This window comes from Tyto alba, unplaced genomic scaffold (genome assembly GCF_018691265.1).
Source record: "Tyto alba isolate M040663 unplaced genomic scaffold, T.alba_DEE_v4.0 Super-Scaffold_2, whole genome shotgun sequence".
Lineage (NCBI taxonomy): Eukaryota > Metazoa > Chordata > Aves > Strigiformes > Tytonidae > Tyto > Tyto alba.
The window spans coordinates 52,535,656-52,551,927 of record NW_024881282.1 but is presented as its reverse complement, the minus strand read 5'-3'; the positions used below and the strand labels follow the sequence as shown (position 1 = coordinate 52,551,927).

At 39.3% G+C, this 16,272-nt stretch overlaps 2 protein-coding genes across 3 annotated transcripts; both read right to left on the bottom strand.

Moving 5' to 3' along the window:
• Positions 1-445: 445 nt before the first annotated feature.
• Positions 446-7,512, bottom strand: LLPH (LLP homolog, long-term synaptic facilitation factor). Its single transcript, XM_042793004.1, has 2 exons — positions 7,194-7,512; positions 446-3,802 (listed from the first exon to the last, which is right to left on the bottom strand). Exons 1-2 carry the CDS (start codon positions 7,372-7,374, stop codon positions 3,639-3,641), a joined length of 345 nt encoding a protein of 114 aa, XP_042648938.1. The 5' UTR covers positions 7,375-7,512; the 3' UTR covers positions 446-3,638.
• A 618-nt stretch (positions 7,513-8,130) lies between these two features.
• TMBIM4 (transmembrane BAX inhibitor motif containing 4) lies at positions 8,131-15,795 on the bottom strand. Of its 2 annotated transcripts, XM_032999889.2 has the most exons (7): positions 15,647-15,793; positions 14,068-14,176; positions 12,659-12,764; positions 11,096-11,129; positions 9,976-10,093; positions 9,583-9,628; positions 8,131-9,003 (listed from the first exon to the last, which is right to left on the bottom strand). In XM_032999889.2, exons 1-7 carry the CDS (start codon positions 15,738-15,740, stop codon positions 8,797-8,799), a joined length of 714 nt encoding a protein of 237 aa, XP_032855780.2. In that variant the 5' UTR covers positions 15,741-15,793; the 3' UTR covers positions 8,131-8,796. The 2 variants fall into 2 exon arrangements, with proteins under 2 accessions (XP_032855780.2, XP_042649042.1); XM_042793108.1 differs by lacking the exon at positions 9,583-9,628 and having other exon boundaries at positions 8,788-9,003; positions 15,647-15,795.
• Between the last annotated feature and the right edge of the window lie 477 nt (positions 15,796-16,272).

Sequence of the window (16,272 nt, the reverse complement as noted above, 5' to 3'; positions counted from 1 at the left end):
CAGTGCTGAAGCAAGAGGACTGTCTCACATGGCCCCACCTTCGCCAGCTATTTGTTCCCAGTCTTGGATTGCCTCCTACTGACAATGTTTTTCGTACAGAAAGGCTGCCAACCGATCCAGCTGAAAAAAAATGGGGAAAAATAGGAATGTTTTCAGTGTATCTCAGCTAGATTAGTTCCCCAACCCACTTGACTACACAGTGCAGAAAAGGTGTCCCAGAGCAGGAACGAGTTACCGGAAAGGCCCGGGAACTACACAACCACCACCACCCCCAGTTACCTGAGGAATCGAATTACTCACTTTAAAACAAAGTCCTGCATACTGTGTCAAAAAGGGCAGATATTGTCATCTTCTCAGGAAACTGCCACCCATCCGTAGGACATTTAGCAATTTGCTAATGCAGTTTTTATACGGTATACACACACACATTTTGTACACAGAAGCATTTCAATAAGAGGTTTTTAATTCTTTCATTCTGGCATTTACACTTGTAGTTCAAAACTGCCTACATCAATTCCCCCACCTTTTGTAGATCCATGAAATACAGCTACCACAGCACTTCGCAGGTAGATGGCAGTTACAGTGGTCAGAAGTTTTAACTAAGCAGTTTCATAAAAGCACAGTTATGCAATTAAAAAACCAAAAAACTCTGACAATGTCGTTTCCATTATACACTTTTAGACTTCCATCAGTTTAACTCAATCGCAACCTAAACATTTTACGATCAACAAATCATGATATAATCAAAATGCTGTTTAGATAGCTTACTACTTTGAAAATCCCCCTAATAACTTTTAAAACATGTGTCTCAGCCAAAACCTAGTATGTTTAAATTCATTTTCTATTGTACAGAAACATTATTTTTTTCATCAACTGATCAAACAGAGCATTTTTCAGATTCATCAATGTAAATCAAATATTCAGGGACAACTAAAACTTTGGTATTCACATTCAAAAAATATAGCTGCTCAAAGCAGATCTAAAGTAAATTCCAAATACAACCTTACAATATCCACATATAGTATATGCTCAAACCCTAGAAGCTAGAATTCCCCTGCTGCATCTGTAACTCAATCTCTGAGGTTGTATCTGTGCTGCACATTTAGCCAGGCTCCTGCTGTCTGTCTGCAAGTGAGCCTTCAGCCTGGATTACAGATCCCACCCAGCCGGGCTCTCAATATCCTTCCTGGCCCAGAGAGCGCTCTGTCTCACTCAAGCGAGCTGCGATGTTGTACACAGTACACTGGTACTAAACTAAGTTACCTTCCACTGAAGACCGGGGTTTATTCCTTTCTTATCCTCTGTTTCATCCCAAAAACCAAACAGGATGTCTTAAAATATCTGTATTTTAAGTGAACCTGTTTGACTTTATCCTGGACACCATGAAGGAAATACCTCACATGGTCAGTATTGTTTCAGCTGCTAGGAAGCAACTGCTAAATAAGAGATCAGTGCAGCATCTGCCGTCTCTCATTTGGGAGTCAACTCCTTAATCTGGTCACAAAAGCAGTAGACTAATATATTTGTGCAACAAAGCTCAGGGCTAGGTCATAAAACCAGAAATAAGAAAGAGTATTTAGTTGTGCTGATCGTTTTGTCTTACAGAGGAAGGAGCAGAGGCAGAACTGGAACAACTCCAGAGGGAGGAGAGGGTAAGGTAAGCATGGCAGTGGCAGCCTTGATTAAGATGGGACATAAAGTATGGCCGTTCACCTGAAGAACGAAAATAAAACTGACTCTGAAGCCGTACATTTAAATGGGAGTACGCTGCCAGTCTGATTATCTGCACACAGGAAAAGTGGTCTGCTTTCTCACCAGCAGCTGCTTGAAAGTGATCTGATTTACAAACAAAAATGTCGTAAGTAGCACTGTGCTTACTCTACAGAAAAAAATCCCAAACTGTTAGCACGTGAGCCCGAGAAGCTTCTCTCCACAACTCCCCAAAGCACATACTAAGCGAGATACAGCTTATGTCATTAAAATAGTAAAGAAATGCATACTGACTGTTCATTCCATTCCATTTCTGGATAAACATAATTATGAATCTTAAAGAACACTTTCCTCCATATTAATCAATTTTAAAGTAGTACTAATCTAAATGCTAACATACTTGATACTGAAATCTAGACCTATCTAATAAAAAAACGAATTAAGAGAAGCATCTGTTTTTAGCAGGGTTATTATCAATTTAATGCAAATATTTTAAAAGTTATTAATGGCGTGAATTTGGTAAACTTTGATCTATAGATCTCACCAAGTCTCTTTAACTGTCAATGTATGTGATAACAGAAGATGCATTGGTATTTCCTCCAACACCTTTGTAGTTCTTTACCTGAGCAACAGAATATTCTTCCCCTAACAATAAAACCCCACTGTATTTTTCTAGAAAAAATACATATTCTATCAGGTTGAGTTCTCAGTGGATTTTAGCACAGTATAAGCTATTATAATCACTTCTAAAAGATTAAATCCTATTCCCTGTGCCCAAATTATCACAACAGACACATATCACAATCTGTGGGCAATTACAGAACATGGATCCCATCTTACATGAAACTGGACAAAGGTTATACTCTGTATCAAGGAAAGGTACTTCAACAGGCAACACACTGCAGCACCGTTACTGTAATTATTTCCATCCTTGAAATGAGAGACATTTTAAAAGCACAAGCTTTCAGGGCAACTAGTTCTTGCATCTGTCATCACATGTTACTGCCGAGTAATATGCAACCAACTGTAGCTAATCACATATAAATGGCATCTGTTACACAATCGTGCAATATTTTATCCTATGCCCACATTGTAAAGCATGATAGATGAGTACCATTTTAAGAGGAATAAAAGGCCACTGAAAAAACATGTGGAAAAGTAAATTCTCCTTTACTTTACTAAAACTTGGAAAGTATCTTAAATAAAACCATTTTACTTCCAATCTGTGCATTTGCATTCTCTCGTATTAATAATAAAAGAATCAGTTTTGCTTTCAGTTATTTAGTTCCTACAATATTTCAGTTATAGACAGCAGTGAAATACTTCTTTGTTCCAGTAACTTTCTCTTTGAGAACTGAAGTCAGACTGACACCTGGCCTTTTTACTTACAGAAGTTTCATGAAGCCTCGGTGTTGATTTCAGTGTAAAATCTCTTTTAAGTTACATCTTAAAAGCCCATTTTTGTTAATTACCAGATGTTAAAAGCAACACAAATTGGTGCAAAAAAGTAATTTACAGAAGAATTTAAAGGATATGGTGAATTTACAGAATCCTTTGGTTAAATTTACTAAAAGACAAGTTACACTGACAAAGACCACAGTACAAAAAACATTTAGTTTAATTATTTTTAGGTTTCCCTTAGCGTTTTCAGTGTTCACAATATAAAAGATGAAGACCCTCCCCCCTCAAGAAAACAGATAACCACAGACACACAGTCTATTCAAAGGCACTCAGCTTGCTTTTTGTATTTTTAAGTTCGGCAGACAACAAGTTGATACTGCTTTCATTATTTGCTGGTCTAACAGTATCTTCAAAAGTTCATGCAACATGATAAATTATACTCAGGGGCCAAGGACAAAAATATAACATACTCATTTGGAATATTTATTTTGTGAGTAAAATATTCATGATCTTACAAAACTCCGATTTCACCAGACTAGGCCTTTGGCCAATTTTGATTTTTTTTTCCCTTTAATACGCTGTGCTTTTAGCTTCTTTCTCTGCCTGGAATTCATCCATATTGGGTACTGTCCATGCTTGTCTAGGAGAGTTTTTTTGTTTCGTTTATTATCTATGTCCATCTTGCAGTCATCTGGAAAAGAAAGGTATTTATATATAGTGAGTAAAATACATGAATCAGCTTCATAGAAATTATTTGATTACTAGATTCACAAAAGTATCCCTACACACAACAGTATTTGTACATAGACAGCTGAAGGCTTTACACACTGAAACCGCTTTCCAAACCAATACAACTGCAACCCAGGAACTTCAACAGCTGATAGTAAATATGCAGATTTTTCCCTAATGTCTGGGCAAAGCACCTTATTCTTTAGTCTGCCATCTGTTGCAATACTGTGTCTAAAAACATTGTGTGTGGTCTCCATCAAACGCTGCAACCATACAGGAAGTCATAGGCTTACTGAAACATATGCACAATTAAACACTTTTTATGATGTAATTACATCAATTTGAGTGGAAGGTGAAGAAAGTAAATAGAAGAATAAAGAGAAAAGCTGAAATACAAAGATGGTACAAAGCACAAGCCAGTAATGCTACATTTGCCTCAAGAAGTGAGTGTGAAGTCAAGTCTAATATATTTAGAGACAGAAATAGAGGACTGATCTCTAGGATCAGGAAGATTGCCCGTGACATGGTCACTCTCAGGAATGGAACCCCTGGCTAGCTACCACCACATGAACGCAATGTCTCGGTGAGACAACAAGGCTACAAGGAGAACACCTTGTTAAGTATAGATTTGAACTGTGCTCTACTATTTAATTTCCAACTTGTTTCCAAAGTATCCACGTGCAACTCTAAAAGCTTTATCACAAGCTGTTACAGAGAAGAAAAAAAAGACTTTTTTCTGTTGTGCCTATCTGATGTTGGGAGAGAAAGTTCATGAGGAAAATGCCAATGTGTTGCTTCAATAGCTGGAAGCATGCTGATAGTCTACAGGGATCTGCACCACGGAGATGTGCTTAGGGAGCCGTGAGGTTGGGATGCAAATACCTGCAGTCAGCAGAGAATCAGCACAGGGGCCCACTGACTGCTGGCACAACTAAAGGCTAATCCAGCATGGGACAGGGAGCCAAAGAAGTCCCAGCTCCAGAAGCCTCCTGAGACATCAGAGAAACATGAGGCCTTCTTAACAGTGTTGTTTTCCAAATGCCCTAGGAGAGATGGCTTCCAACAACACAACTCAAAAAAACCCACCACCTCAAGAAAACCATCTCTACACCAGCTGCTTCTCTGATTCCTGTCCTATCACATGACTGAGGTTAATCTCTTACATGAATTTTGACTGCAAAAAAGCACATCCACAACAAAGGTCAGCTGCAATGTTAGCTAAAGAAATACTTCTGGACCAAAAATACCATCACATTTTCATCTTACTTTGCAATCTCAAGGATATTGCAGGAATCAGGAAGAAACCTACTGATGAACTAAAGTGGTCCAAGGGCATAAAGAAAACCTATCAACGGGGTTAAAGACAAAGAAAAAAGGACCAAGAAAAAAAAAGTTATAAAAGTAGGTAATTGAAGCAGACTTAATGGATATGATTATCTTGAAAAATAATGTGTATGCCCACAAAGTTTTAAAAACAGCTATAAAGCCATTTTTGACCAAAGGCTATCCAGAGCTCCCACTGTTTTTTTTCCTAACAACAAAAAACAGAAAAAAAAAAAAGATTTCACAGTGTGCTGTGAAAAATATCTTAAAGTACCACAGGTAAATATCCCCAATACACCTACATATGTTCTTAGGCCGGAAAGTTATTCACCTACCTATGGAAAGTGCATATTCTGGATGAATCCTTCAGCTACTTCAGTCTCTTACAATATTTTGCAATGTGAACTCTCTTGTGTCCACAAGTAGTTATGAAGAGTCCTCTCAAAGAAGGCACGATTATTTTCTCAAAACCTGTAGTTGCTTTGTGAAAAGTATCTATACACACTTAGGTATTTCTGAGGACGCTATCTCTCTACAGAGGCTGAGTGAAATTGGCCACTTGCAGAAAAGTTGGCAGCACAATTGGAAGGGGCTGCAGGAAATGACAGCCAGGCATTTGCTTCAGAAGCTACGTTTAAGACAACGATGTTTCTCCAGCTTCAGTATCAATAGGCTGACAATGTCCTTTAACATTGTGGAAATTCAATCCTAACAATCCCATAAACAACAACTTTTACATCTGGTTTATGGGACAAATCAGAACCACTGCCAAAATCACAAATTATACTCCAAGCTACCCTTAAATGGGCAAGCATTTTTATACAGCATGCTATTTCCATTTTCAACATAGTTTACAGGCTCTGCTATTCAGTGTCACAACACTTCCCTGTCTTTCCTAATTTCTGAAACACTGACAAAACTGGCTGCATGACTGACAGTGATTACTGGCATTATTCTATTAACCCCACTGTGGTGACTTCTGCATGCCACAATCAAAGCTTACATCAGCAACATAGTAACAGCTTAAGTGGCAGAAACTGTAGAAGAAAAAAGGACTATGACTTAGTTTAGACTGTAGTTTTGGAAAGAGAAGGTGTCTTTCTGACTCCTGTCCAATACGTAACTATTTAAAACCTTTGTTTCCACTTCCTGGGTTACCTCCTTTACAGATTACTATGTCCTATTCAAGGAACAGAGAGGAAGATTGCATTATCTGTACACACATAATGCCACCCACTCCTGCACCACCTGCAATGCAGCATTAATTAGCATACAAAACCAGGGGCCCTACTACCCCTGCCTTGATACAGTACATTTAAAAAGAGGGGGAAAAAAAAAGAAAAATCACTCTGTTGTTGATAAAATCGCTACAGAATTGCTTTAGATTTAGACCCAGCTTTTGTTAAATACTTAGTGTCCCCCTTAAACTCCTTAAATTATATCATATCTCCACTTTAATCACAAATATAATACTGTGATTGGAACGACTGCTAAGCGATGAATCCTCACTCACCTGTCTTCACTTAGAGACGTGTCTCTAACAGATACTACATACTTTAAACCAAAAGTTAATAAATTTGTTCCACAAGTGAGCAGATGCAATACAAATACTGATGATGTGAGACGACCAGATTCAGTGGCTTAATAGCATCTTTTAGCTTTAAAAGATAAATATTTGGTATTCCAACTCACTGTTCTCGACCTGGAATAACGTGATCACAAGAATCTCAACCTGGAAAAGTCTGATCACGATAGTGAAAGTCACAGGAACAATAATAATACCGCAGGACGTCCCTGCATTTGGGCGACTGCAACAGAAAAAACTGCTATAGTGAAAAAGACGCTAGAAACGGGAGAGCGAGGAGGGGAAAGGCAGGAAAAGCCAGCCGGGCACTCAAAAAGCAGATTTTGGGCAACCCAGGGCCCCACGACACGCGGCGCGGCACCTCGGCCTCCCGCGGGGCCTGGCCTGGTTCGGCGGCCGGGCCCTTCCCGGAACGCCAGCGCCGCCCAGCGAGAGCCCAACTCACCCCCCTGCTCGAGGACTTTCTTGGGGGCCAGCACGGTCGCCACCTCCTTGACCTCCTCCATGACGACATCCGCGTTGGTTCCCAGGATCTTCTTCAGCCTCTCCAGCTCTTTGGGCGCGTTCTTCTTCCTCTTCTCCGCCCGCATCTTCCTCTTCCATTTGCTCCTCAGGCTCTTCGCCATGGCCTGAGGGAAGAGGGGGGGAAGCAGCGAGGGCGAAGCAAGCGCGCGACGCAGGAGCCGTTAACGGCGGCTGCCGCCCTCCCCACAGCGCGCGGACGCGGGAGCCGCCCCTCCCCCCCCGCCAGCGCACGCGGTCGGGCCGCTCCCCCCTCCTCGCGCTGGGCGGTGATGGCTGCCCGCGCATGCGCGGTGAGGCCCCCCCGCCAGGCCCCGCCCCCGCGGATCTCCCTCAGCCGCCCCTCCGCTGAGGGCGTGAGGCGGTGTGGGGCCACCGCCGCGCGTGCGTGTGGCGAAGTTAGATGGAAAAGATAAAACACGCATTTCATCACAAAGGGAAAAAAAAAAAAAAGAGCAAAGTTTTATTTTTAGTCAACGGCCATACAGTTCTTAAAGAAACCCTAAGACAGCAGAGGGGAATCATCACCCTTGAGCAAAACGATTGGCAGTCGTGCTTCAGTAGCTTCTGTCAAGTTCCAGGACGGAAAGTGGCCGCTGTGGCCCCGGGACGTTGCCCACTGTACCACCTTGCCTTTTGCTAACCTCGCACCCACAGTACAGGCCAGCGGTAACAATTCTTCAACACTGAATAGGACATAAGAAAGCCATTCAAAATCGTTTTTACTGTGCTTGCCTTTCCAGCATTTCAACCGCCTGGGAAGCCGCCGCTGCCACCGCCCCACTCCCCAGCCAGCCAGGGCCGGCAGTGCTCCTTCTTGGCACCCTCAAATTCTCCAGTCTCAGCTTCAAGAACAGACCAAAGGTTTTCCAATTTTTATTGACGATTAACCTTAATATTCACCGAGCTGATAAAATTCCAGAATCCATCTCCAAATGATTTTCCAGAACACTGAAAGATAGGCAATAAATAATACTTAAATGAAGAACGTTCCCTTTAAGGTTTTAACACCTTCCCACTTTACATAATAATTTGACAGCTTTTAGCAAGAACAGAGTATCTCTGTTAGAGACAGCATTCCATTTTACCAAACAAAAACCAGAAAAAAATTTAGCTTAGTAAAACATTGCACAATGATAAACTCAGTCTACCCTTATGTGGTACACACACTCGTAATCCCAAAGGAAACATTTCCAGCAGCTACTGAACAGCAGAACCAGGCTTAGTCCGGAGCAATCAGAAGTTGGCAAATGTTTTCATCATGAATTATGTCAAGTGCAAATTAAGTGATTAAAAAAAGTGACTGAAATGACAACAGCATGTTTACTACATAAAATACATATTCTAGAGAAGAACTTTAGCTACATAAAAAAGCCTTCTTTTTTTTTTTTTTCCAAAGCAGGGATCAATATTAATGGAATGAAAAAGTAATAAAGATTCAGTCTCCAGAAGACAGAACCACACAGTTTGCTGATCATCCAAATGCTTAACTTTATGTCACTATAGTCAAACCACACTGCATTTGACTATTTTTTATTAAATGCCTCCAGTAAACGCAGCAGGTGTAAGAACAGATTGATGATGTCCAAGTAGAGATTGATTGCAGCCAGTATGTACTCTTCAGGGGATAATCTGTGCATCAGCAAATGAGTGTCATAAATAATAAATCCGCAGAACAGAAGAGCTCCAGAAGCAGCAAACACCAACTCTATTGTCTCACTGTAGAAAAACATCTGGAGGCAAATGAAGCATGAAAAAAAAAAAAAAAGTAAATTTAAATTTCTTTTTAATATTAAAATTCCTGTATAATGATATGCCACACTTAAGGATACACACTGTCTTTTTACTATTATATACACATAAATACAATATTATGATAACATTTCAATGTTCTTACTTCATACAGTCCCCAGTCACACAATCTCTCTAATGGACTAAAAGTGCCACCACTTAAGAGAGAACAAGCTCTGGTCTCCAGAATATTAAGAACAGCAGAAAAATTAGAAAAACAAAATACAATTAAAACCCAAATCTTCCCATTCTCTCAGTCAATCAGTGTATCTTGACTGATAAATTTTCTCAATCGCTGCAAATACCACTTTCACATTAGCAAGAACAGCATCCAACAAAAATTTGTACTGGAAACGAATGGTTAAAACATCACCAGCATGACCTACAACTGTAATGGATCTGTTAAGGAATATTCTTTTATTAAGCTGTATTAGACAATCCAAAACCTTTTGTTACACTATAAGTTAGTACAAGATTTATGTTAAAGAATATTTTTTAACCTTGAACACAAGGTATCTTACCCTCAGGAAACCTGAGAAGATTAAAATCCACAAACAAGCAAAGAGGCTGAAAAAAAAAATAAACTGTGAGCAACTATATATTTTATTTTAAATCTTACTTAAAATCTTTTCCTATAGAACCTCTTCACAATATATTCAGTAAGTAAATGTCCACAGTTCTTAGATGCCAGCTGTTCTTTGGTATCAGCAGTAAAACTCGGTTTTATAAAGGTGTCCTTTATAAAAGGACTTTTAGAACTTTTATAATTTAAGATAAATAATACCCTCATCATTCCCTTGAAGCAGGTACTGTTGACCTGCATTCCTTATTATATCCACATAGCTTGCTTTAAAATAGGAAAAAATATCCTAACCAAAAAAAAAATTTAAAAAATCATCAGTATGGCAACATACCCTGCTCCAAATCTGCTGAAGTCTCTCTTTGACTGCAAGGTATATGCAGTCAGTCCAAGAAATACAGCAGTAGTAAGAATAAAGGCTTGCAAGACGATGGACACATCATAGAAACTCACTAGAAACAGAAAAAGTAAACTGTCATTTAAAGTACACTACAGTATGTATTTGCTAAGTTATCTTTTGAGGAAATGGAAGTTTAAACTTTCACAGACAAGGAAAAAACAAATCTCAACTGTGAACAAAAAATGTAAATTATGCCTGAACTTGTCTTTGCACTTCAAAATTATGATCATAGGATTTACGGACTCTTGCACTAGCTAAGTTTGACAGTTACCTTACAGCTGCAGCTTCCTAAATGGAAATAACAGATCTTCCCTACTCACAATAATAAACAAACAAACAAACAAAAGAAGTATTTTAAGCATAGATATGTGAGATCTTAAGGAAGAAACTATCTGAATTTTTCATTATACTGAAACAAGGGGAAAAAAAAAAATCAGTCCTCTATAAAGGCTCAAAGTTTTGATTAGGGGATAGGAGAGGAAAGGTTAGAGAAATTAGTGGAAGCTTTTTCTTTCCTTCTTCCTCCTTAATCTTTCCTCTCCCCAAATGACTTTTTTTTTTTTTTTGCAGGAGACCATAAGCCACAATGAAGAGGTTTGATCTTAGGCTGGAAGCTATAGTTTGAGGTAATGCCATGCCATGACTTGTCTGCACATCGCCTTGTCTCAACCCTGACAACTAAGTACAGAACTCTCCAAGCTCAAATTCCCTTGGAGGAAACTGAGGGGGAAGATAAGGATATTTCACTTGAAGATCAGATCTGCTGAGAGCTGCCTTATAGGAAAGAACATTGCTACCTGTACTAGAAGAAGGGATGGCACAACTCATTTCTCACTTCAGGTTTGTACAGTTTCAGTTCTGGATCAGAAATAATTTTTCTCCCTTGATTCCTTGGTGTTTGCTAAACTCGTATCACTATCATTAAAATTTTCAAACTGGAGATTTATTATCATTTTAGTCCCACCTAAGAATCTCAGATAGCAATTAGTACAACATATTGGATTCCTTTTCCAATTTCTTTATGGAATCAAACAATAGGATGGCTACCATTTACCTGTAATGGCAACTGTCAGTGCTTCCAGTAAGGTCTAAAAAAGTAAAAACAAAAAAATTACAAGGATAAAATAAAAAAACACCACAAAACACTTACACGGAGACTTCACACACAATGAGTCCCATTCTGCTACATAATCCCAGCATGCATTACATTAGCTCTCTTGTTCAATCTTTGTATATGAAAACATGTTTAGTTTTCAACAAGAAAATGGTAATCATACTGGTTTACTGTGCTGGAAGTTGTTATGTTACATAAAAAGAATACAACATAAACTGAAAATTAATGAGAGACAGCCTCTATAGAATAATGCCATTTAGGTCTCCTACTCAAAGCACACAGCATTTTTATCACACTTACCACAAACTGTTCAAGGGGCTATAAAATTAATGCACTCTTAATATCTTGTTAGACAGCTAGGTGTCTGCATCAACTTCCTTTTCCCACTCATCCTTGTTTTAAAACAGCTAACAAAACCAAACATACTATTTATGTCTGTGTCGAAGGCTAGTATGAGCTCCGAGTTTTTCTAAAAGATAATTTCAAATTAAGTTTCATTACAATAACGTATGAGAAAAGTCTCTACGTCATGAACCAAGAAGTCAGAAATAAAAAAAACATTTAACTCATATTCTGTTTAAACCAATTTATCACACAGATTTGAATCCTTCTATTCCTACACAATGTAATAATTAAACTGTCACACCACAAACTCCCACACGACAATTGGCTAACCTATTACATCACTCCTTGTTACAGCTGCACTTGTTCAAAGTTTTTAATGATTTTACTCTCCTGTAAGAGTTCAGACGTCAGAAAGATATAACTGTGTTACCATTTAAACAGTCAACTTACAAATTAGTACAACTTACAAGCTTACTTATAAAGCTGTTTTCCTGTTGTATCACAAATATAATTTAGGCAACTCCTAAAGCATCAAATTCTAATTGTGCTATTGTGACTTCTTTCCAGAAGACTGATTTGCTACATAATCCGAAATATCCAAGAGCAACAGTTAGCCCGTATCTACAACTTTGCAACACCAGGCAGGAAACTGAAATTTGAGGACAGCTCTGATTGACCTGCCTGTGCTTGAAACATGCTCTGAATTTAGCATCAAAAAGACAACAATTAAAGAAATCAACACATATCGTTAGTTGATTTTGGAGCTCTGCTGGAGGTTGTCCATTAAACAAATAAGGTAACAGGAATACTTTCTTACTAAGCAATTTCACAGAAAAATCACTGACATCAACAGAACAATGAGAGCAGATAGATAGACATATTTATACACACATAGGAAAAAAAATAGTTTGCTCAACCTGATTCCAAGTTCTAACACTCTTCCTAAAAAGATGCTGGAAGAAACCTGATGTAGAGGCTATCTAGGAATAACCCGCAGACAGAATCTCCAAAGAATAACTCAGACCTTCGTAAGTATATAGGATATCTTTAAAGGAATACGAGAAAAACAAATTACCCACCACTAGTTTGCTTCAAGGATTTAATCAAAATGAAAGTTATTCTAGGGACTATTAACATTGAATTTATATAAATACTTACAAATCCAAAAAGCAGGTATAAATTAACAGGATGCTGGTGTCTGTAGAGGGTCAGTGCCACAATTATAGCCAAAGATCCAAACCCAGATATCAAAAGCAAGGCAGGCCTGTAAAGTTCCACAAAAAAAAAAAAGTCATCAAAATGAAAATAAAATATCTGGAAGACTAAAAATCTGTTTATATAAAACCAAGTTTTTAAGTGAACACCTAGATAAAGATACTGCTCTGTATAACCAAAGTAAATATAAAGCAAGTTTTACAATAAAACTGCTCTAAAGCACACCACCAGATAATCAGTTAAAACCAGCACAGTCACAAGTAAAGATGATTTTTTCATACTGAAGATAAAGACTGCCAAGGAATCCATCACCTGGAGATGAACCCATATGAAGACAAAAATCCATCTGTAATAAGCTAACAGTATTAAAGTATATGTAATATTTTGCCTACTAAGAACTTCGTATTCAGGGAAATATTTTTTATAAGCACCTGAATGCAACAAACACAGGCACTAACTGTACCAAAGAAAATCACTACTGACCAGTAAGTATAATTAAATCATTCAAGCAGCCCTCCAAGCAAAAACTGTACCAAAATCAAACACAAAAATCGCAACAGCTCTAACTGAACAGGGCAATTTAAAATGATCAGATTTAAGTAGAAAATTACAACCTCTGTTGTATACACTATAGCTTATACAGAAACTTCCATATAGCGTTTGGTGCTCTGTTTTTATTTGGACTTTGAAGTGAAAGTAAAAGCAAAGTCTGCAAGTGAACTTGGAAAACAGAAACTGGGCTCAGTGCTCTCCTCCTTTCCCCCAGTTGTTCTTTTCTCCTGCCTGTTCACCACGGTTTGGATTTTGAGACTTGTTTTTTAATCATTAAAATCTGAGAGGCAAAAAGAAGCAAGCTCAAGGGAATTTTAGCAGACTAGTTTTCAGAAAAAAAAAAAGAAAGAAAAAAAAGAAGGAAAAAAAAGATGGTGGAGGGAGGGAGAGGAGTAAGACATGATTCAGCTTTTTCAAACAGGTACCTATAAACAGCATTCTGAACAGATTCTAAAAGTAGACACTTAGACCATAAAACAAGAAATGTCAATAATTGAGATGTTCTGCAACTGATGTATAGGTTTTTATAGTGTAAATATTAAAATAAGCACTATTAATAAAAATTGATTAAAAGAAACTTTAATGATAATAAAATAAATTGTAATAATATACCAAGGAGAAAAATGTCAGAGAAGAAAAGTTATTTCCTTGTCAGGTTACAAAATTTCCTACAGAATTAATTACAGAATCAAAACACAGGGTATAAAAATGATTAGGAATACTGAAGTGTTCCAGAGCAACAAACTACATAAACTATAATTAACACCCGATAAACAGCTCAATTTCATTTTAGTACCTACCTTTCATGAACAAATGCCTGCACTCCAGTAGAGTACAGAAAAATTGCAGATGTGACTGTGGTCAAAAGAACTTGAATGGAAAGAATGCTGTAGACTTTCCGTAGAAAAGCTAGAGTAAGGAAAAATAAAATGAAATCACGTTTGAATTACACTTACAAAGTAAAACAGTAAATCAAATACAAGTTTTCTATTTGATAAGGAACCATTAGAAACTATTCAGTGAAAAAACACAGAGCAATGTGGTAAGAAGCCATTCTTCCTTAAAAAATGGACACTGTATTCCAGCAAAATTACATTTATTCCTGGACTTCATTATTTAAACAACGACAACAAAAGAAATACAAAAAACATTTGCAAGGAATTTACTTCAGATTATTTAAACACTACATACACCTAATCTCACTAAGAAATTACTAACAGTATACCTTCTCCATCATGTCACTGGTATCTAATGGACCTAAATAAACAAAGATTAACTTGGAAGTTCTGTGGAAGACAGAAACAGCCATAAAAGTTTAAAACCGAAAAACTTTTATAGTAATATTTATTTGATTGACTTTCTGCCACGTTAAATATCATTTACCATCACCCGACTTGCACTGTACTGAATGGGTATCTACAGATACAGACTACTAGGAAAAAAATCCCAGAATTATACTAACAGGCTTCATAATTCTAATTCATAACTGCAGCAGGTAAAGTTAAATACACTTGTAAGCCACAAAGGACTGAGGCCTATTTTGTTGTAATAAACTTAACAAACCTAGAAATAGTCTGCTAGCTAGCTTAGACTTTTGCCCACATTATTAAATGTATCAGCAATTTTGCTAATGACATACTTCCTTCATCTTTCCTATGGCATCCTTTATTTTCCAAACAAGATAAAAACATATTTTTATAGGAAGAGGTTTCCTGTTTATCAGATACCTAATAAAAAATTCACAGCACACAGCTGTTTTTATTCCATGACGCATCCCATAACAGAATAACTATTTCAACAAGGATTACTGATTAGACACCTTCTACAAGAGTACTCAGTGCATTTGAGACCTGCGTACTAACAGCAAAGCAATATTTCATGGCCACTAATACGACCTTGTAACACTTCAGCAGAGGAGACAATATTTTAACGCCTCCCATTAGAAATTAAAATCCCTCAAACTCCTGGTTAAACTACCATAATTATGGGCACCAATTTTAGCATTTATGCATCTCATGTATCATGTCTGGGCTCCACAATGCATCACTCCGGGGAAAATCGAGTCCGAACCTACATGGGTTTAATCCCTCTGATAGAAAGACCTCGCCCTTTACGTCCGAATGATAAAATCTTTCCCCTGATGCTTAACCTGGCCGAAGTAACGCCCCGGCTCCCCACTCACAGCCTTTACCCACAAGGTTCAAATACTGCGCAGAACCCGAATTCAGCTAAACGCCACAGGGCGACGGGGTTAACAGAGAGGCGCTTGCTGGGAGCGCTGGGGCACGACCCCCCACTCCCCTCGACCGCCCAGCGAGGGGAGGCCGCAGGGGCTGGGGGGCTCGGTGTGTGGCGGTCGCACTCATCCCCGGCCCCTACCCATGCGGATGTGGACGCTGGCCGAAGCCACGTTGCTGCCATAGTTGAAGTCATCTTCGATGGAGCCCCGCGGGTACAGCTGCTCCGCCGCCATGGCCGCCGCCGCCGCCGCCGCCTCTCTCCACCCCCCCGCACCGGCGGCAACCGCCCCGCTTCCGGGAGAGGCAGCCGCACTCCGCATCACCGAGCAGGGCCCTCCGTCGAGCGGCCGAGCGCGTCGATCGCGGCTCGTCCGTGGGGCCGCTGCGGGGCTCGGAGTGTCGCGGGGGGGTGGGGTGGCTGTGGGCAGCGTCGGGCGTGGTGTGCCTTGCGAGGGAACGGACACCCCCATCCTTTAGCTTGTGCGTGCGGGGTTGGCATGAGTAGAGTAGGACTGGGTTATCTATGAAGATCTCCTCAGCGTACTGAAGTGTGGGTGAATGTCACCCCGGCCTGCCCGGCGCGGGACTCACAACGGCCTGAGCACGCTCTGTGTTTGTGTTTGTCCTGAACACCATTTCCTATGCCTGTTTTAGGTCTGAAAGGTCTGGAAAGGAAGCTCCAGCGACTGAAAAATCAGCCCTTTTACTGGTTTTCACCTTTAATTCACCGCTAGCCGCTATGCGGAGAGTTCTCTGGCAAGCTGC